Source organism: Cyprinus carpio, chromosome A24 (genome assembly GCF_018340385.1).
Source record: "Cyprinus carpio isolate SPL01 chromosome A24, ASM1834038v1, whole genome shotgun sequence".
NCBI lineage: Eukaryota > Metazoa > Chordata > Actinopteri > Cypriniformes > Cyprinidae > Cyprinus > Cyprinus carpio.
In genome coordinates this window covers 21850380-21873315 of record NC_056595.1, presented here as the reverse complement: position 1 = coordinate 21873315, position 22936 = coordinate 21850380, and the positions used below count along the sequence as shown (strand labels likewise).

Here is a 22936-nt window from a genome sequence, read left to right as displayed (position 1 = left end):
AGGGCTTTCAGTTCGTAAGTAGGCGACAGAACCATAGGCTTGCTCTGAAGCATCGCAGAAAATATGGATCTGCCTGGTGCTAGTAGGGTAATCTAGTTCTTTGCTGCAGTAACATCTCGGCCATGCAATGTGCTGTAGATCATCCAGCTCACTCACCCAAGCTTTCCACAAGTTCAGAAGATCCCCAGGCAGTCTGGTATCGTCCCACTCTCTTTTCTTGTCCCATAACCTCTGTACAATCACTTTGGCCCGTGTTGTGAATGGCGTAATATAGCCAATGGGGTCATACTGGCTAGCGAGGGTGTGGTATATACTCCGCATAGTTGGAAGTGGGTGATTTATCCAACGTTGCTTATAGGAGAAAGTGTCTGATGAGCAATGCCAATGTAGCCCGAGGGTTGACTCTTGTACATCTTGATGGCCTTCGCTGAGCCACTGGATATTACTGTGGGATCGAGCATCAGGTGACTGATGACTGATGACTGATGGATCATTGCTTGCCCACTGTCTCAAGTCAAAGCCTCCTGAACTTAAGAGGTTGCTGAGTCTGTCAACAAAATCTTTTGCTGTTTCACTTGAGGTGAAACTCTGAAGGCAGTTGTCAACGTAGAAAGATTTGTCTATTGAGAACCTTGTGTCTTCAGACTAACTGTTATCCAGGACGTGCTTCTGTAGAGCGAATGATGCACAGCAAGGGCTACACGTGGTTCCGAAAGGTAGAACTTGCCATTCGTACACATCCGGTGCTTTATCTCTCTGAAGATCTCTCCAAATGAATCTCAGTAGTGGTTTGTCTTCAGGTAAAAGGCGTACCTGGTGGAACATCCCACGAATGTCACTACTAATGGCGATGGAATGCTCTCGAAAACGCAGGAGAACTGCCAGCAGAGAAGGACTGAGTGGTGGACCTGGGAGCAAGTACTCGTTCAGGTTGTAACCTTGGTAAACAAATGAACAGTTGAAGACGACCCTTTTCTTTCCATTGTGTTCCACCACATGATGTGGGATGTACCAACTCTCTCTGGAACGGTCCACCTGTTCAGGATGGAGTTTTGTGATTGTAGCCAGCTTGCTGCAACCTGGCTATCTCCTCTTGGTAGGCTGCAGCTTGTTCAGGATTCTTGTTGAGCCGATTCTCTATTCCCCTTAATTGTGGCAAGACAGCTTCTTTGGGTGCATGTAGACATGGCATATTTTTGGTACGTAGAAGAGGGGTAGCATAGCGCTGGATTCCATTAACATCCACTCTCACTGTTTTGTCTTGGAGAAGTTGGATGCACTCTTGGTCTTGCCTTGACCTTGTCAGTACCTTCTCGTTCTGATATGGAAGAATGTCCATTTTCCACAGTTTCTCCACATTCACATAAAGGTCATTACTAGGCCGTAAGCTGGTGAAGAGACATTGCTGTGGGGAAAGCCTGCTGGATATTTCCTGCGCTGGGCCTTGTAGTGTCCATCCTAAACATGTTCTCACAGCAGCAGGGCCACCAGGAGGACCCAGTCTAACTGGTTCGATCGGCGTGATGAGGTGAGGGCAGTCGGAGCCAATAAGAACCACTGGTTTCACTTTGTGAAGGTGCTGCAGTGGCAGGCCCGCAAGATGCTTGTACCTTTTCTGGAGTACCTTGACTGGATGTGTGTGTTCTGCTAAGCCCAGGCTGTTGGCTGTGAAGGCACTCCATATCCTGAAGGGCTTCCTTGGGTACGCTACTGAAGACACAGTGAAGGTCACAGCCGCCCCGTGAATGGTCTGGGTGTCTTGCCTGACTGTGCGAAGAACCAAGTCCTCAGGCTGTCCCTTCAGATTCAACTTCTGGACTGCTTCTTGTAGGATAATGGTCCGTTCTGACCCATCGTCCAGGATTGCATATGCCTCCATTGATTTGTGGCTATTTTGGACCAGAACTTTGGTGACCTTTAACAGAATTTTGTTGTCACAAGTTGGTCGATCCACATATAAGACTGCACTAGCTGGAACTGCTTCTTCTGTGGCTCTACTTTGTTCATTTACATTGTGTAGTGCCTGCAGATGTTTCCTGTTGCAAGTTGGACAGAGGGCTTTGAGTGTGCAATTGGCGGCATGATGACCACGTCCACAGCGCCAGCATCTATTTTGACCTTTAATCCAAGTCACTTTCTGTTCTTTACTGAGCAGCTTGAAGTTCTCACAGCCATTCAAGAAATGTCTGTTGTTTTCGCAGTATGGACAGTAAGCATTCATCCCTTCTCTCTTAGCAGCGGCTGGCTTGGGTGGATGAGCTGGTGTGGCTGGGCTGGATTTCAGGTTCTCTGTACCAAAGAGGATGGTAGTGGATTTACGAGGTTGCTTAGAGTCTCTCCTCATCTCCTTTCTCTGCAGTGATGAAACTTTGGGCAGACTAGTATAGTCGGTGTGCTCCTCCTGCACCTGAAGCTCATACTCAAGCCAATCTGCAAAGTCCAATAAGGTGGGGATGCTGACACGAAGAGGGTGAGTGTAGAATGTTATCCCCCTTAACACATGGACTCTTCCAGTCACCCCTGTCATCCAGTGTAAAATGGACTATTCCTGAACTTTCCATCGGAGTTCGCGAAGTGACGGAGAAGAGAGCAGGTGGATGAAAACGGGAAGGCAAACTGTCTGAATATTGTAGATAGTTTGTAGATTCATAAGTATTAGTCCAAATTAGAAGAATTTTATCGTTTGTGCGTGTGCGTGCATTACAACAACCAATTTGACAATTTGGATTATTTGAGGGAGACATCATTGTTCTGACCGGGCAAACTGTATCCTTCACCCAAACCCGGACTAGCAATAGAGTGCAGATTAATAAGAAGAGTTTTCATGGTCCTTCGAGCCAGATGGTGAATTGTTACAGAGATGTCTCAACCCGAGAAGGAAGTGCCCGTTGTGCGTCCACGAAGACGGATTAACCCACCAGCTCATCTAGTGGACTACGAGCTTGGTGAGCCATTGCAGCATCGACAGCCACTCCCAGGCCGCAGTCAAAGCAGAGGACAGTCACCAAGTACAGTCGGACATACCAGATCAAGTTCTCCTGTTAGCCAAGATTTAGAATGTGATAAATGGACACTAAGAGACAAATGGCCAAGTGCATCTGATGGGCTTGGAGAAAAAGAAGTAGAGCTTACAGCCATGTTGCAAGAGATGAAACAAGAGAATGCAGTACTGCGACGACAAGCCAACCAGCTTCCAGAGATTATCTCAGCATTACAGGAGATGCGCCATCAGAATGCCATGTTACATCACGAACTTCAAAGTCTTAAGGCAGAAAAGGAAGCCCCCTCCAGGCCAGTGACTTTACCAGTCCCGTCTCCAAGTCCCTTTACTCCAGTGGTGAGCCCCGAGACCCCACAACGGTTCCGTCCGACTCCAGCCCCACGGACAAAGCCACCAACTCCGCCTACTGCCGTGAGAGACCTGCCCCCAGCTACACTAGACGAGTACCCTGGAATGGCCGAGGATTTTAGTAACATGGACATTTCTTCCTCAATGCCTGAGAGAGTACCACCACCAGTACATTACAGCGACCCTCCTCAACCCAGGTACTCTCATTCCCCACAGCACATTCCATCCCATCTGTCAGATTTCAAGACTCCAGCACATGAGCGGATCCTGCCCGCTCACACAGACTACAGACAAGTATATTACCAGCCTCCATCCACACAGGAAAAGATGTACAGAGGCCCTGCTCCAACTATCCCCTTTCTGACAGCCCCGGATCCTAGAGAGTTCTCTAGTCTGAGGATAGCTCGAGAGAACATTCTACCTGAGGATGCAACAGAACAGTTCAAATACCAAATCCTCACTGACCACCTGAAACTGGAGGAAGCACTCCTTGTGGCGGACTCATATAGCAACTCAAGGTTCCCTTTCACAAATACCATGAGAGCCCTCAATAAAATGTATGGCCAGCCCCACCATCTAGCATTACAGCGCATTGCCGAATTAATGGATGGTCCAAACATTTGCAGTGGAGACGTGAAAGCTTTTCGGATTTTTTTTGGACTCCAGGTGCGCTCCCTGGTTAGTATGCTGGAACAGCTGGGCCAGAAAGGCAATGTTGAGCTGGAGTGTGGGTCACATGTCTCCAGATTGATGAGTAAACTGCCACATGACCTCAGGTCCAGTTTCAAGAGGTACACTCACTGAAAACTCTTCTTATTAATTTGCACTCTATTGCTAGTCCGGGTTTGGGTGAAGGCTACAGTTTGCCCGGTCAGAACAATGATGTCTCACTCAAATAATCCAAATTGTCTTTATTAGATGTGCATAGATGTGTGGTTGTTGTGATGCACGCACACGCACAAACGATAAAATTCCTCTAATTTGGACTAATTCTTATGAATCTACAAACTATCTACAATATTCAGACAGTTTGCCTTCCCGTTTTCATCCACCTGCTCTCTTCTCTGTCACTTCGTGAACTCCGATGGAAAGTTCAGGAATAGTCCATTTTACACTGGATGACAGGGGTGACTGGAAGAGTCCATGTGTTAAGGGGGAACACATTCTACAGTGCTCATACAGAATCTGTACGCAAGTAAAGCATGAGTGAGAAGTGCCTAAGATCATAAAATCATAGACTGAATGTTCATCAGGCCTCTCTAATGTTTTGCATCCTGATATAGCATATCTAGATATTCTGTGCAACTGTGTCCAGCTCCAAACTACTTTTATGTTGATAAGAGAGCACCATAAAAGTAGTTTATATGACTTGTGCATTATATTTTTCAAGTCTTCTGAAGTCATATGATAGGTTTGTGCCAGGAAGAGGCTGAAATTCAAATCGTTAGTTACTTAAGGCCTTTCCATTCACTCTAGCTCTCAAATTTCATTCTCAGTTTCATGACACGTCAAGTTTTGGCTTTGGCGAGGCTTGGAATATGGTTCACAAATTATATAGTTTGTGTCATTTTGAGAGCTTGACAGATGTGGTCTTTTTGAGCTGTCACTGTGTGGAAGAGACCTGAATGAAGATTCTCTGAAATATCTCATTTTGTATTCCACAGAAGAAAAAAAAAAATTGGAATGACTTGAGGGTGATTAAATAGGCCTAATGACAAAAATTATATACATACCAGTAGTTGGAGATTTGAAATTCAGTCTTGCAATTTATTTATATTGGAAAATATTTTTCTGTCTTTTAACCAGATTTAAATGTTTTCACATACAGGGAAAGGAAACAGAAAATTCAAGACATTCGCAAAAATGTGAAGGACGCCATCGTGGTGAGTGAGCCGCTCTCATTCCTGATTTAGTTTCTACAAGTTGTTTTCTAGATCTAATCTCGGTCTCACGGCTCATAATTCTTTGGTTTTTATTTCTAGACCATAGTGTCTGCAATGAGCACTTTAATACCACCCGTCCCACTCGCCAATCCAGAGGACCAGTTTAGGATCGACTTTATCAAAAGCATAGCGCCGCTCTCTGACTTTGATTACACACAGGTAAGCAGCGTCATTTTCAGAATTTACCCAAGATGCTTTGAATGACATTTGAATTTGTGTAAATCTTCTAAAGTTTTTGAACCGTTTACTGAGAGGTTTTGTATGAGTCTTTTGATTAATGAAAATACCAATTGTTGCATGAACTTTTTAAATCACGTACTTGAGGAGAAGTTCCTGCTACTAACTGAAAGTTTGAATATGTTACTGATGAAAGTTACTTTGTGGGAATGCAGATACTGACTGCTTTGTTGTTGTTTGAGTCTGCAGTTTAAATGGGCAGTAGATTTTAAAATTTTTAACAGTAAGAATAAAAATTAGGCTTTAATTTTATCAGCAGTATGGGATAGAGTTCTAGCATTTCTAGCAAACGCCTAAAACATAAAACAATTTTTTTACAGACATGCTCGATTATCACGTAGATGTGTTTTCATTTTTAATGTTTAATGTTTAGCGTATTTTTATAAATTTTTGACCGTAGTTAAAATATTGTAATTACATTAAAAAGTAGTAATATATATATATATATATATATATATATATATATATATATATATATATATATATATATATATTTTACCTTTTGCATATTGTAATATGGTTAGCATGTTGGTACAGTATGATAGCTTATGTTCTGATTGAACGTTGTCATGTATTGTTGTTGCATCTGTGGTTTGCTAGCACATTAGGTTATGTTAAATTATAGGTTTTTGTGGGATATTTTGGGTTCATATGTAGTATTTAATCTCCAGATAATCCAGGAGACCTTGATTAACCCACGGGACAGAGAAGGTTTTAACATTAAATGCATTTGCATCAATTGCTTTAGTTGTCGGTTGGCTGAGTGTAATTCAGGACAAAGATACAAATATGTGACCCTGGACCACAAAACTAGTCTTAAGTCGCTGGGGTTTATTTTTAGCAATAGCCAAAAAAACATTGTATGGGTCAAAATTATTATTTTTCTTTTACAACAATTTGCTGAAAATGTATTCACCCTCAGGCCATCCAAGATGTAGTTGAGTTTGTTTCTTTATCATTTAGCATTACATCACTTGCTGACCAATGGATCCACTGCAGTGAATGGGTGCCGTCAGAATGAGAGTCCAAACAGATGGACTGGAGTGGTGTGGATTATTGTGATGTTTTTATCAGCTGTTTGGACTCTCATTCTGACGGCACCCATTTGCCGCAGAGGATTCATTGATGAACAAGTGATGTAATGCTACATTTCTGAAGAAACAAACTCATCTGCATCTTGGAAATTTACTGTTTGGGAGTAAATATGGTACATTTTTGTTCCTTAGGGTACCGCACAAGTGACAGCTTTGTACCTTTTTTCTAAAACAGCAGTTCAAGAAATAGATTTAATTTTTTTAATGATATTTGGCCTTAACCTTTGAGAAGTCAATGACTGTAAAAGTTCATAAAGCTAATAATAATTCATATTTCAGTATGTTATGTAAAGTTACAAACAAGTGGTAAAAGAGACTAGCATTTAAATGCTTGCATGACGAGATGTGCTCGGAGCAGCGGCGGGCCAGTGTGATCCGTCAGTCTATTTCCAGAACAGCCAAAAGGCTTTTAACCAAAACACATTTTCTGAATGTAGCTGCAAGTATAGTGGTATCAGTTCAAGAAATATATCTTAAATGAAGTAAAGAGGCAATAGTTCTAGAAATGATTGCTAATGCTATTGAAATTCAATCATTTTGGCATGCAAATGCTCTACATTTGTAAGAAATTGTTGTTTTAAAGATGTTTATATTCTCCACAGGAGTTTTTCGATCATGCGAAGAAGCTCTGGGATGATGAAGGCGTTAAGGCATGTTATGAGCGCTCCAACGAATATCAACTAATTGACTGTGCGCATTAGTAAGTATAAGTTTAACTGGACTTTACCTGGTGTCTATATTATGATGGTGACTTTTGGTTTGGTTTTGTGAACTGCCATAATTAAACTTTTATTATGTTTTTAAGAGTTGCTTATTGATTAAGTTGCAGCTACCGAAAAATATAGATTTAAGAATTAGACAAAAGCGTATTGTCTTCACCTGCTGATAGTCTTCCCCTTGCACTGACAGGAAGGGTCTAATCTTCCTAATGTTTTATAAGGCAAATCTGCAGGACCGGGTCATTGTAGCAATGTGGTCTGTGAAGCTTAACTGATGATCCATCACAACTCCTAGGTTTTCGCCTGTCCTGGAAGGAGTTATGGTTGACAAACCCAGCTGTATAGAGAAGTTTTGATGAAACGATGGGTTAGCTGGAACCAGTTCAATCTTAGTAAGGTTGAGCTAAAGGTGATTGTCATTCATCCAGCTAGAAATGTCACTCAGACAGGCTGAAATGCAAGCAACTACCGTCGGGTCATCTGGTTAGAATGAGAAGTAGAGTTGAGTGTCATCAGCGTAGCAGTGATAAGAAAATCCATGCTTCTGAATGACAGATCCTAATGACGTCATGTAGATGGAGAAGAGAAGTGGTCCAAGTACTGAGCCTTGAGGAACCCCAGTAGCAAGTTGTTGTAACTTAGAAACTTCACCCCTCCAAGACACCATGAAGGATCTATCAGAAAGGTAGGACTTAAACCACTGGAGTGCAGTTCCAGAGATGCCCATCTTTCTGAGGGTGGACAGGAGAATCTGGTGATTAACAGTGTCAAAAGCAGCAGACAGGTCCAGCAAAATGAGTACTGAGGATTTTGAAGCTGCTCTTGCCAGTAGCAGGGCTTCAGTAACCGAGAGCAGGGCAGTCTCAGTTGAGTGGCCGCTTTTGAAGCCAGATTGGTTGCTGTCCAGAAGGTTGTTCTGTACAAGAAACATAGAGAGCTGGTTGAACACAGCTCGTTCAAGTGTCTTTGCAATGAATGGAAGAAGGGATACCGGTCTGTAGTTTTCTAGAAGTGCTGGATTTAGAGATGGTTTCTTCAGCAGTGGGCTTACTTGAGCCTGGTTAAACCCTGAGGGAAATGATCCAGAGTGAAGAGAGGAGTTGATAATGTGAGTAAGTGAATGTATGACTGAAGAAGAAATCGCTTGAAGGAGGTGAGTGGGGATCAGATCCAGTGGGCAAGTAGTAGGATGACTGGACAGGATAAGTTTGGAAACGTCCGTCTCTGAGAGTGGAGAGAAGGAGGAGAGAGAGTGTGCATTAGTCGTTGTGAAGTTATCCTCAGTCTGCGGTGTGGGAGAATTGGTCACTGATGGTTCTTGTCTTATTTGTGAAGAAAACTGCAAGAGTCGTAAGCTGTAAGAGTCGATGGAGGAGGAGGTGGAGGTGGATTAAGAAGAGAAGAGAAGGTTTTGAAGAGTGTCCGAGCGTCACAACAGTTGTTAATTTTGTCGTGGTAGTATGATGTTTTAGCAGTGAAGACATTTGCAGAGAAGGAAGAGAGGAGAGACTGATACACACTGAGGTCGGTAGAGTTTCTTGATTTATGCCATTTCCTCTCTGTAGCCCTGAGTTTAGAGCGATGTTCACATAGAACATCAGACAGCCAGGGGGCAGATGGGGTGGTGCGTGCCGGTCTAGACGACAGTGGGCAAAAGTTGTCCAAGCAAGAGGTTAGAGTGGAGCAAAAAGTGTCCGTAGCACTGTTCGTGTCCAGAGCTGAAAACTGCGAGAGTGAAGGAAGTGAGGATGAAACCACAGAGGATAGGCGAGATGGAGAGAGTGAGCGTAGGTTCCGTCGAAAGGTGACCAGCGTTGGAGCGTGTGCCGCTTCAGGAGCAAGTGCTAGGTTAGCAGTAATGAGGAAGTGGTCTGAGGTGTGCAGTGGAGCACCTAAAGAGTTGTCCACTGAGCAACAGCGCGTGTAGATGAGGTCCAGTTGGTAGCCCGATTTGTGAGTCACTGTAGTAGACACTCGCTTGAGATCAAATGAGGTGAGCAGAGTGTTGAAGTCAGCCGCCTGGGGTTTAACTAGGTGGATGTTGAAGTCACCAAGCAGTACCAGAGGAGTACCATCTTCAGGATAGTTTGATAGCAGCACATCCAACTCCTCCAAGAAGTTTCCCAATTGACCTGGGGGACGATAAATGACCACAAAGTGGATTTTAACAGGGTGGGTTACAGCAAAAGCATGTGATTCAAATGAACCGTTACCTGTAGGTGATGGTTGAAGATCAAATTTCCAATCTTTCGATATAAGGAGACCAGTACTTCCAGCTCTCCCAGTCGTACGAGGGGTGTGGGAACAAGTGAAATTAGTGGAGAGGGCTGCGGGAGTGGCAGTGTCTTCAGGTTTGATCCAAGTCTCAGTCAGTGGCATGAGGTTGAGACCGGAATGAGTAGCAATAGAAGAAATGAAGTCTGCTTTGTTAACAGCAGACTGGCAGTTCCAGAGACCAACTGGAATAGAGAGTGTAGTAGTAGAGGTCAGAGGTCACTTATATATTTGCCTGATTACCTGTGATTTAAGTCAGCTGGTCACGCCTCCCTATTTAGCAGACCGAAACTGGCCAGTCCCGCCACTTCAGCACGTATTTACCAGGGTAAGACACACAGTAAATAAAACACAGTTTTCCTAGCAATGACGATCACACAGTAGTCTAATGAGAAGACGAGGCAAAACACTTACAAACCGCTGTCCTTATCTGTTGCTCGACTGTTTCTTCTTTACAGTACATCTGTTCTGAGTTTGGGTTGCTTTAATGTGCACTGGGGGAACGCAACATATGCCTCTTCCCTATTTATAAGAGCTTATCAACAAAAGAGAAGCTTTAAGGGCTTCCTGCCCTTTTCCATCAAAATAAGTATTAGTTCAACTGTTGAAAATGAAAATGACTGTTGTATTCTATGATGTGATTCATTACTGAGATTAAATATTGTAATATATGTATATATATATATATATATATATATATATATATATATACATATATACACATATACACACATATCCATACATATCTATACATAATGTATAATTGTATATTATTCTTTTACAAAGGATTTTTTTATTGTTTGTAAAATAAATTTTGTAACTCAACCAGGAAGTAACAATTCATAAGTGTCATAAAACTTTTTTATTGTAGTTATTTACAATACCTGCAATACTCTACTTCTGTGCAATATGTGATTTGAGGGTTTGATCGAGCGACTGCCCTTTGACCTGTGAGATCATTACAGGATTGTGTGATCTGTCTGTGTTCGTTTCTATTACCTATTGCATGTCTGTTTTGGGCCTCAAAGAAAACGGATTGCATGTTAATGTCACACAAATACATGTTTGTACGGAAGTGGGTCGGTGAGCCTGAGACCGTGCCGTTGTGATAGAGGACAGTGAAAGCAGCAGTCTGAGAGAGAGAGAGATCCCAGTGGTGTGTGGCGTTCTGCAGGCCCGGCTGTATGGAGGTTGTGGTTGGGCTGTCTGTCCCCCTCCTCCCTCCGCCAGTGCTTATGTAAAGGAACAGCACAGCCGGGGCAAGCAGGAGCTATTTATAGCACAGCACTGCAGAGCACTCACTGGTGGAGGGCGTCACGTGTGTGTGCGCGCCACCGAATCAAAGGGAGTATCCCGGCAATGCGCGTAAACAAAGGAAGGTCAGAAAGAGAAGGTGAGGCACAGAAAGGGCCTGTGTGTGTGTGTGTGGTTATACATATCAGAACCTCATAAGTGCTTGAAGTGAATAAACATTCACTGATATACAGTGGTGCGCTCTCTCTCTCTCTTGCTCTCGCTCTCTCTTCCTTCCTCTCGCTCTTCTTTTTTCTGCCTTTTCTACATAGATACACAAACAAAAACACACACGTGCAGTTGATAAAAATAGCAACAGATTATGAATTACGTACATTTTTAGCATTTTGGGTTTCTGTTTGGAGAGTTTGTCAGCATTTCGCTAAAAATAGAACAGCAACTGCTCAAACCTCCGAAAACCAATAGTGATTATTAAACCATCATGCCATTATATTAAATACAGGTTTTTAATATGATTTACAACAGACAGATATCTTGTGGCATGTATGGTACTTCAATCTAAATGATTTTTCAAAGTTGTAAATAAAACAAAGAAGTATAACTTTAAGTATAACTTATTGAAGTAAGTTTTACAAGAAAATACCTTGTACTTAGGTCTTTCTACTTAGAATTTCACATTTAATTGAGTGTTGCTTGTTGATTCTTTGTAATTATTTGTGAAATTTACTAGCAATTTATGTTCAAAAAATAATTCTATACATAATTCTGTACGTGTAGGTTACGTTGAGGTTAAGGTCTACAATAAGGTTCTTTTTTTATTATTATGTAATTTATTCCCTCACTGAATAATTATTATGTAATTTATTCCCTCTCACTGATTATTTTAGCAACATTTTTTAAACAGTTTTGCTGAAAAACAATGACATGATGTGACTCATTACAGATTTGTTTATAATTTTTAATTAATTCAAACTAAAGATTAAATTAATTAACACTGCAAAGAATATAAAAGTAATTATCATTTGCATTCTTAAATTATATTTTAATTCATTTACATATGCAAAACTTTACTTTTTTATTTTATTTTTTTAGTTTGTGCATTTTCATGATCATGCATTGCTAGCACCTACAGGAATTTATGCTTTTCATTTATAGTTTGGGCTTTCCATTAAAGTGCAATTAAATCGTTGCAACAAGTGAAAAGCAACACTCTGATATATGTACATACTGTATGCATGCATGAGCATTAAACTGAAACCTGATCCTGGGCCTAAGCGAGACCCTGTGGTCTGACCTGACTGGTACTGTCAAATGTGCCTTTTTTAGTTTTATTTAATGCCTGCAGACCCAGATGCAGGGATTCTCACAGCTCAGACTCGAAAATGCAGAGTGTGTGGGTGTGTGAGTTGCATTAAAGTTAAAGCAAACATTTAAGATGTTTTTTTTTAAGAATTATAAGTCCAGACCTAATGCAGACTAGAAAATTGAGAAGTCTTAGACAAAATTCAAAAGACTTTCCATTTTTTTCAGACTGTTGACAGTTTCAACAGTTAAAATCTGTAACTTTAAAAGTTGTGTGGATTAGAAGAGGTTTTGTATATAACAGGAGAAATGCAAGCTCCAAATAGCTTTCTTAGTCAAATTCAGTGATCTAGCACCGATACCCGCAGCTGAAGGGCCACTGCACTCAATAGGACATGTGAAACGTGTTCAAACATTCCCATATTGTTCAGCATGTAAACTGGATTTACTGGTTTTGGAATGGCTCCAGGGACAATTTCCCTGCTTTCTGGTCTAGAATCCAACTCGTGTTCCTAAACCGTGTACAAAGCACCCACCGAGAACAATCTGGGCTTGATTATCTTATCTTATATCTTATATCTTATCTTATCTGTGGTACTGAACATTCTCCAGACTCGGAAAAACCAGGATGATAAATCGGATTAACAGCGTGAGAGATGTTATTTTCAGCATAAGAGCAACCAAGGGAGATTAAATAAAAGAATTTAAATAAACACACACAAATTAAAATAACTATTGTAAATTGGATAATTGTATCTCTGAAATCTGATTGGTTAAGCCGATATATTATTGTGCAAATTTTTTTACAGTATATGTGACCCTGGACCACAAAACCAGTCTTAAGTCACTGGGGTATATTTTTAGCAATAGCCAAAAAAAACATTGTATGGGTCAAAATATATATATATTTTTTCATTTATGTCAAAAATCATTAGAATATTAAGTAAAGATCATGTTCCATGAAGATATAAATCAAAACTCCAACTTTAAATATAAAAAAACTTTACTTATCACCACACATAAGCATTGCTAAGAATTCATTTGGACAAATTCAAAGCCGATTTTCTCAATATTTAGATTTTTTTTGCACCCTCAGATTTCAGATTTTCAAATAGTTGTATCTCGGCCAAATATTGTCTGATCTTAATAAACCACACATAAATGGAAATGTTATTAAGACTGGTTTTGTGGTCCATTGTTTTTGTTTATATATGTAATTATATATTTTATACTTTTGTTTAAACAAATGAAAAGGATTTTGGTTTTAGTTTAGCTTTACTGTGATGAAGTTCAAAGTATCTTGATTAGTTCTTAGTAATGTAATGTTTTAGTTGCCGTGCCGTTTTTGTTCTTCCTAAATCAACCAGTGGAATTTGTTTGGATTGTTCTTCTTCAACGTTTGTGTCAACACTGATCCTGCGTACAGCATTAAATATAATTTTGTTTTTGTTTAAATATATTTTTAAATTAAGTCTCTTATGTGCACCAAGGATTTAAAAAGTGATGTTGTGAAATATTATTGCAATTGAAAATAATATAAAATATTTTAAAATAATATTATTATTTTAAATATAATTTATTCTGTTTATTTACTCTATTTTAATCAGTTTTAACATTTGATTTATTCCTGTGATGCAAAGCTGAATTTTCAGCATCATTACTCCAGTCTTCAGTGTCACATGTTCCTTCAGAAATCATTCTATATACTGATTTGCTGCTCATTAAAACATTTATTTATTTATTTTATTAATGCTGAAAACAGTTATGCCGTGATACATTTTCACAATTCTTTGATGAACACAAAGTTCAGAAGAACAGCATTTATTTGGAATCTAAATCTTTTGTAACATTACAAATGTCTTTACAGTCACTTTTGGTCAGTTAAATGCATCCTTGCTGAATAAAAGTATTTTTTCATATATATTATGACTTGACTAGAATGTGTTAGAATGTAATGACCTGATCATTAGTCCATAATCATACTATATTATACTTCACATCTGAAAGAAATGCTTCAATATCACATATAAATTAAAAGCGACAGATCTCCACATAAACCTATTTTCATTTTATTATTTATTTAATTATTTTTTGGGTGGGGGAGGTCGTCACATGATTGTCACAGAGTGTTGGGCTAATATTCTGCCTTTCTGCAGGGAAGTTAGAGAAAGACATGGGCTTGTTATCTAACATACCTCAGCTGCATACTTGCTGTAGGGATGCTTTCAGGGGTTCTTTCAGGTTCTGTGAATATATCTGATACAGCAACAGGTATATCTAGAGCTTCAAAGGAGCATTGTTAGAATAAGAGCGGTGGCTGTTTATTGATAGTTGTTGCCATTTTTAATAAAAAAAGTCTGAAAAAAGTCTGATATGACGAAATTAACGGTCACATTTGAGACACAATGAAGCGGTTTTTGAATGTGCTTTTTAGCTTAAGATTCTTGGTGTTTGTATGTTGTGTTTGGGGTCAGTAAGATATTTTTATTTATTTATTTTATTTTTATTCTTTTGTGTGTGTGTGAAAGAAATGCAGTAAGGATGCATTCAATTGATCAAAGTTGTCAGTAAATAAAAATAAGATATTTAAAATAAATGTGAAATTTTGAAATGTGAAAGGTTTCTTAAAAAAAAGAAAAAGAAAATAATTTAAAATTATACATAAATATTATTTTTTTATTTCTAAAAGGCAAAAAATTAAAAAACTTACCCAAACCTTCTAATGACTGTATAATGACAGTTTAATTTATTATATATATATATATATATATATATATATATATATATATATATATATATATATATATATATATATATATATATATACTTTTTCTTCATGCTCTTCTTCATTTTTGTCTTTACAGCTTTCTTGACCGGATTGATGCAGTGAGACAAAGTGACTATACTCCAACAGACCAGGTAGTTTCAGCTTTTTCTAGATGAGAAACTTCATGTGAGACAGTTATTTTCTGAAAACTGTTCTTCCCTGACACACTTTCACTCAGTCGTTCTTCTTTCAGGACTTGCTTCGCTGCAGAGTGTTAACATCAGGGATTTTTGAGACGCGATTTCAAGTTGACAAAGTCAACTTTCAGTGAGTCCACTATTTACTGCAGTTGTGTTGCTGTGTTTGTAAGGGCCGTGTCATGTCTTCATATGTCCACTAGAGGGACACATTTGATATCCTTCTACAGCCTCATGTCTCTGTTCTTCTCTTTCAGTATGTTTGATGTGGGAGGTCAGAGAGACGAAAGGAAAAAATGGATTCAGTGTTTTAATGGTAAACTGAGTTTGTGAATGAATCCTTGTGAGACACATGCATGTTAAACAAGTTTTGATGTGTGGCCTTTAAAAATTTCATCTCCTATACTTTAGTGATAAATTAGTGTCATCATTTACTCAACCTCATGTCATTCCAAACCTGTATGAGTTTCTTCTGCTGAACACAAAAGAAGATATTTTGAAGAATGTGAGTAACTCAACAGTTACCGGTAGCCATTGACTTCAATAGTATCTTTTTCCATGCTATAGAAGTCAATGGTTACCATCAACTGTTTGGCTACCAACATTCTTCAGAATATCTTATTTTGTGAAGAAGAAAGAAACAACGTTAGGATGAATACATTTTAATTAAAATTTCTTTTAAACAAGAAAACACACAGTGATTCTACCAATGTGGTGCTGATTTGCAGACGTCACAGCGATCATCTTTGTGGTAGCAAGCAGCAGCTATAACATGGTCTTGAGGGAAGACAACAACACGAACAGGCTACGGGAAGCACTTGCTCTTTTTCGCAGTATCTGGAACAACAGGTGATGCCTTTATTTTCTTCTTTATAGCATATAACTTGTTCTTGAGTGTAAGCGCAAGCTTTACTGACGCCTGTCTCTGTCGTGTCTTTATTTCATCTTTTCACAGATGGTTGCGGACAATTTCTGTCATATTGTTCCTAAACAAACAAGACATGCTGGCAAAGAAAGTATTAGCTGGGAAATACAAAATTGAAGATTATTTCCCTGAATATGCTTCATACACTTTGCCTGATAAAGGTTAGGCTTTTCACCCAGACACACACCGATCAAGACCCAGAAATACTCAAATACTGTAGTCCTAAAGTTTTAGTAGTTAGTTGATAAATAATTGACAAGATCTGTTTTTCTGCTAAAGGAAATATGAGAGTTCTGTCATAAAAAAGTGCACAAGCTCAATAAATGTGTCATAAAAAGTGACTTGTGCAGTGTATCTGTGTGAGTTATTGAGTTGAACCGGAGATTCAGATTGGTCAAATCCAAGATCATTTTGTTTTTTGAACTGGATTCATGTGCAGGTCAGTGTATGTTAATCTGTCGAGCCTTTTCTATCTTTCAGTAACTCCTGAACCCGGTGAAGACCCCAGAGTGACAAGAGCCAAGTATTTCATTCGGGACGAGTTTTTGGTTAGTATTGTTTGAAACACACAGATTAAACACAGCAACTATTGCAGTCAGGTTTTAGACTGCTTCATTTAGTTGTGATTTTCCTTTTCTCTTATGAAATGGAGGAACACCCTGTTGATGAGTAATTTGTAGAACAGATATTGACCAATAATTGATTTTACCAACATTTTGACCAATATTTACTCTCTGTTTAAATAAGTAAACCAATAATTGGCGCCATCCTGTGGCTCTCTAAAAAATAAATATTTACCATATACTTCATTTTCAGCACTTGAAGGGATAGTTCACCCAAAAATTAAAATTCTGTCATTAATTACTCACTCTCATGTCGTTCCAAACCCGTAAGACCTTTGTTTATCTTCAGAACACAAATTAAGATATTGTTGATGAAATCCGAGAGCTTTCTGACCCTGCATAGACAGCAAGGGAACTACCACGTTCAAGGCCCAGTAACACATATATACGTGTTAAAACATCAGTGTTAAATTTTTTCAGTATTATTTGGGATTTATTAATTACAATGATAACTCTAGTCACAGTATATATTTAGTTTTAAGTAAAATCAGCAATGTACCTTTTTTTAATCTCATTACACTCAATTCAGACTTTAAAGATGGCGGAATATTGGCTTTATAGACACTGTAATTTAAACCTTGTTTAGCCTTAAAAAAGAATCAATGTAAGAAATATATTTATGTTTCTTAAATGAATTTTAACTACAAAAATTATGTGATTAATGAATCACCAAAAAATGGTTGTAATCATTTGAAATCCCTTGAAATTCTTTTTGCAGAGGATCAGTATAGAAAGCGGAGACGACCGTCACCACTGTTACCCCCATTTCACATGTGCAGTGGACACGGAAAACATCCGCCGGGTCTTCAACGACTGCCGACACATCATCCAGAGAATGCTCCTGTGGCAGCATGAATACTTGTGATCTTACTTCAGCTCTTTATGAATGTGTCTCCAAACTCCCCCTGCCCTCATAACTCACGAGGCCAAAACCGCAGACGAATATACTACTGACGTTTGGCGCACCATCCTTCGGTTTTTAGGAGTTTTATTTTAACTCATGATTCGGGGACGAAGAGGCTCGTTGGTCCCCCCCACCCCCACCCACTCATTTTTTTTGGATCGCCTTTATTTTTGCCATTCCATGAAGCCTCTGGCTACCTCCTTATTTTTTATTAAAATAAAAAATGATATCATATATATGTACATGTACATGTATATATGTATACGTGCTGGCGCCTGCCAGATTATGAAGATCGCATCACCTTGTGACCTCCAGGAATCCTAGTCTCGCACCTCGAACCTTGATCTTCTGGCCTACAGGGCTCTCTGCTGCTCTTTCTCTTTCCGAACACTGAAGATCGCCCGCGGACAGAAGTGGGGACGAGGAGGCGGACTCGGGGGTTTGTCGAACACTGGGAAAGCGAAGTGAAGTAATGCACTTTTCCATCAGGTTTTGACTGACGTTTTTCTTTACAAAGATGGACACACAATGTAGCATCACATCATGAATTTCTGTCCCACTTAAGGCTGTGGATAGGTCAGAGGATGGTGGGAGTGACCACGCCCTTTTTATGTGAAAGAGGCGGAGCCTTTGAAATGAGGAGGAGGGCTCTGTCAAGAGTTGAGGAGGAGGAGGGGCTACAGGAACATTGCTGAAGCCTCGGTTTGGTTTTGGGAACATGATGGCGAAACATCTGCGAAAAGAAACGCCCTGTTTTTTATTTTAGTTTCTTAACTTGTACAGACTGTGCAAGGGTGATTTTTTTTTCTTTCCTGTACAGACTATAAAATGTTATATTATTTTGTACAACTTTATTGAAAGAGAGTAAAAAATCTACTTGTAGATCTTTGTGCCTTGATTATGGCTGTACCTGTAAATGAAGCTGATACATATGTTTTTGACTGCGCTGTACAGCTTGATGTCACCCCCGTCAGCAGAAGGGACTGTGGATGGGGACCTACTCTGTAGAGTTAGTTTCTTTTTTTGGTTATTTGTTTGTTTTTCTGCTTTGTTTATATAAAAAGAGAAAAAGTTCTTTATAAAAAAAAATATAGGGAAGAAAAATCTTAACCTTATACATTATGCAAATTCACCTCCTTACCTGGGGTTATGATCAGATGAAACAGCACTATGCCTTTCTTCTTGTTTTTGTTTTCCATTTAATTTCAATTCTCAGCTTTAAAAAAAAGTTGAAGTGTCCAAAATCACAAAGACCTTTTTAGATATGAAGTATGTCTGAGAAAAATATCCACGTTTGTGTCTGTGAGTGCGTGTGTGTTCACGAACAGGAGACAAACAATGAGCCACAGACACATGACATTTGTGTTGTGTGTGAGTGTGCGTGTGCGTGTGTGTGTGTGCAAGAGTGCATTGTGTGCACTCTTTTATAAATGTGCGTACATGTAAATTTATAGGTCTATATAAATATATATGTACAATTCTACATGTTTAATTATGTGTGTGTTGGCGTATACATACTTTAGTATGTATACAGTGAAGATGTGTACTTACACACATAGGTAAGCATGTCTAGAGTGAAATGAATAAATGAGAGTGCAATATTGAAAGCAACTGTGCGTGTCCGACGATTTTCACCATACACCATACAGACTGAAATTTTTTTTTTTTTTTTACTGTCATTTCTTTAATATCAATGTTATGTGATATCAGTTTATAATTGGACAGAAGTCTGATTTATAATACACACATCCAAATATACTCTTATTTTGTAAAGCAGAACTCCAAGATGTTTTATTTATATTTATTCAAGGTTTTTTTTTTCTTTTATCTGCTGAACACCCTTGGCAGTCCTAATTTATTTTGCTTTTACCAAAACATTTCAAACCATGTGATCCACCAAAACAATACAAATTATGTTACACATGCAAATTTTGGTTGACACAAAATTTGTATTTGTATTTAAAGTTCAAACACATATATATATTAGTATTACTCCAGTAAATCGCAAAACTTTTTTAAATCTGTAAATACTATGTGCTTCTTGTTGCACAAGATATACTTTTTAAAATAAATCTTCTAAAGTCATTAAATAGATTTTGTGCTATGGTTCTTAAGTCTTAAAATCTCCCACAACTATTGCTTTGTCATTCTACAAAACCCCATACATTCACATTGCAACACTAAAATGCTGACCACATTGAATAGTCTTCAGTGCAGGATGACATATTCAAGATTTCTGATACATTAACATAGACCTCAAATTCAACAAGCCACAGTGCATTACACCAAAGAACAGCACATGCAATCAACTTGACAGAAAAAGTTTGAAAAACAGTCAAATATATATGTATTGCGGAGGTACATTAATTCCAAACAGCCTATAAATTACATACAGATAAAATCATAGTTTTTGAGTCCAAATTTGGATTTCTTGACATACACAAACACCCTCTTATTTCTTAGTACAGAGATTCTCAGAAGGTCCAATTTCCTATAGAGTTTAGGTCCAACCCTAATCAAACACACCTGAACAAGCTAATCAAGGTCTTTAGAATTACTAGAAAGTTACAGAAAAGTGAGTTTGATCAAGGTTGGAGCTAAAAGTGGACCTCGAGGGCCAAAAATAAGAACCTCTGCTTTAGACCAAGGGAACAGACCGAAGGTGTCCAAACCTGTTCCCGAAGGGCCACTGTCCTGCAGAGTTTACCTACAACACTAATTAAACACATCGGAACTAGCTAATTAAGGTCTTCAGACTTACTAGGAACTTCCAGGCAACTGTGTTGGAGCTGGTTGAAGATAAACTCTGAAGGATGTTGGTTCTCCAGGACCAGGATTCATGTTGTGTCAGACTTGCCGTTCCGAAGCACAGCTGCACATTAGCTCACAGGAACTCTAGTAATTAGAAAGTCTTCATTAGGTACAGTGGGATATAAAGGAGTTTGTGAATCTTTTGCTTCAACATGGAATGATCTGCTCTTAGCAGAAGCTTTACGATTGAATTACACTCCCAGATTGCAAGATTTTACAGAAGTGTTCCCATTTAAGACTAGGCCTACTTGTATGTCCTGATGTGGCATGCTGGAAACAAGCATCGGAGGATCTATCCTGAGTGGTTTCCTCTCAATTACTGCTTTTCAAATGGCTTCTTCTGGCTGATCTGAAGAGTGACTTGTCCAGTGGGCGTGTAGTTGCGGGTTTGTGTGGAAACCTGCGTTTTGAAGCTCTGCAGACCTCCTTCCTTTCCTCTCTGGACCACAGAGCAGTACGTCGGCTGGACTTCAAGCCTTGCAAAGCTACTGGCATGGCGTGAATAGTTGGATGAAGGTTCTCCCGTCACATGAATAGGTATGGTCTTCTCTCGCCTTGCCTGAGAGCTGCCGCCCGCTGATGAACCTGGACTAAACATGCTGGAAATGTGTTCCTTGAAGGAGCCAAAGAATCCCATGCGAGGTTTTGCCGGTGGCACCGGACGTACCACGTTCAACACAATGGGTTTGCCAATGACAGACTCATTAATTTCTCTCTGCAACACAGAGATCTCACTTGGCTTCTCAACGGGGATGTGATGGTCTGTACCGCTGCCGAACGTTTCACCTGCCTGAGGGACGTAGTCCTCAAGATCTTCAAGAGTAAGAACTCGATTCCCATCAGTCAGCATTTTGCAATCTCGAGCATCAAGTTCGTCGTCTTCAGGCTCCACGACTATAGTTCCTTCATCATCTTCATCAGAGACACACAGGTCACTAATTTCTAATGTTGTCATATTGTCGATCCCTGAAGGTACTTCAGACACATTCTGTGCAGTTTCCTCTTCATCCGTACCAGAAGAAGCTTGCAGAGCCATTGGGGCACCCATTGCCTCTTCTACTAACTTGTTGTTGGAGTTATTAGTGTTTGGATTGCCAGGTGGTGACAACTTGCTGGGGGAAACGCCTCTTCTTCTTGGTAACTTGGGTGATTTGTTCACTTTATACTCGATTATCTCCTCAACTTCTACCCATCTTGGGTTCCTGGCCATGGCACCCTCTGACTCTGGAACATACAGCGTTGGTACAGTCTTCCTGGCCAGGGTTCGTCTCTGTCTGGGCGGTTCGGGTGTGGATGTCTCTGAGCGGTGAGCTCCCATGGGCGATGGACGCGGGGATGCGTGCCGTTTCATACGGGTGTTCTTCACCACTGTGGTGATAGTCTCCTCACTAGAAGTGGGAAAAGCACATTAAAAGCACATCAGCTTCAGGTTGGTAAGATTTTTACATTTTATATTGTTTTTGAAAGAAGTCTTTTATGTTCACCAAGGCTGCATTTATTTGATAAAAAATACAATAAAAACAATACCGAGAAACATGATTAAATTAAATGGTTTTCTGTGTTAATGTGTTTTAATATTTAATGTATTCATATAATGGAAAGCTGAAATTTTCAGCATCATTACTCCAGTCTTCAGAAACCATTCTAATATGCTAATTTGCTTAAGAAATATTTCATATTATTATTATTACGTTTGGAAACCGTAATACATTTTTTTTTTTTTTTTTTTTTTTTAGGATTCTGTAACAAATAGAACGTTCAAAACAACAGCATTTGATTAAAAATATTGTGTAACAATGTGTGCCTTACTGTCACTTTTAATCAATGTAATGTGTTCTTATTGAATAAAATGATTTATTAACTTTTAAACAGTAGTGTATTCAATTTGTGCTTATCTGTGTGTATATGAGACTTACATAAATATTTTTCTCCTCTATATTCTCCTCTCTTTCTCTTACAATATTTGGAAAAAAAAAAAAAATAAAATAAAAAAATGGTTAAAACTGTAAATCATCTTTTAAAAACAAAATTTATTTTCAGTCATCAAATTTCAGTTAATTCATTGCTTGTCAATGAATCTGAGGTACGAACATGATGATGAAATTTTAAAAATGCATTCAATCAGTTTCTCATTTCTATATTTCTAAATTCTAAATATAAGCGAATGTATATTAAAAAAATGCACTTTTTTTATGCACCTGATAATTTCTATAACCAACTTCCATAGTATTGTTTTGTAGACCCTTTGTTAAAACCAATAAATATTGTATCAGGATGTCCCTTTTTTAATCTGTTTTGAGTTTTCAAGAAGTCATAACAGATGGGGATGTTTTTTAACTGGGTGGCATATGTGTCTCTTTTACCTTCTATACTGATGGCCTGATCTGCTCTACGTTCTCGCGCCATTGCCACAGCAGGCGTGATCAGCTGCGTCGCACACCTGGCACTGCCCAGATGGTTCGACAGCTGCAAATGAATAATATGATAAGACTTATTTCCTCAGGGTTGGAGTAAAGTAAGAACTGAAAGGACTAAAG

The 22936-nt window shown here is 39.0% G+C and overlaps 2 protein-coding genes across 2 annotated transcripts in view; one reads left to right on the top strand and one right to left on the bottom strand.

The window, feature by feature from the left end:
• The window catches only part of LOC109079578 (guanine nucleotide-binding protein G(olf) subunit alpha-like), a 30572-nt gene extending 11377 nt beyond the window's left edge, over positions 1–19195 (top strand). Inside the window, exons 3-12 of the mRNA XM_042714685.1 lie at positions 5178–5232; positions 5332–5451; positions 7226–7323; positions 15037–15091; positions 15193–15266; positions 15394–15452; positions 15865–15985; positions 16092–16222; positions 16542–16609; positions 17403–19195. Of these exons, the coding sequence (XP_042570619.1) occupies positions 5178–5232; positions 5332–5451; positions 7226–7323; positions 15037–15091; positions 15193–15266; positions 15394–15452; positions 15865–15985; positions 16092–16222; positions 16542–16609; positions 17403–17549 (928 nt within the window). The 3' untranslated portion in view covers positions 17550–19195. The remainder of the gene's footprint in view (positions 1–5177; positions 5233–5331; positions 5452–7225; positions 7324–15036; positions 15092–15192; positions 15267–15393; positions 15453–15864; positions 15986–16091; positions 16223–16541; positions 16610–17402) is intronic.
• A 51-nt stretch (positions 19196–19246) lies between these two features.
• Positions 19247–22936, bottom strand: part of LOC109049406 (obscurin-like) — a 56877-nt gene continuing 53187 nt past the window's right edge. Inside the window, 3 exon segments of the mRNA XM_042714687.1 lie at positions 19247–21787; positions 22316–22352; positions 22763–22865. Of these exon segments, the coding sequence (XP_042570621.1) occupies positions 20716–21787; positions 22316–22352; positions 22763–22865 (1212 nt within the window). The 3' untranslated portion in view covers positions 19247–20715.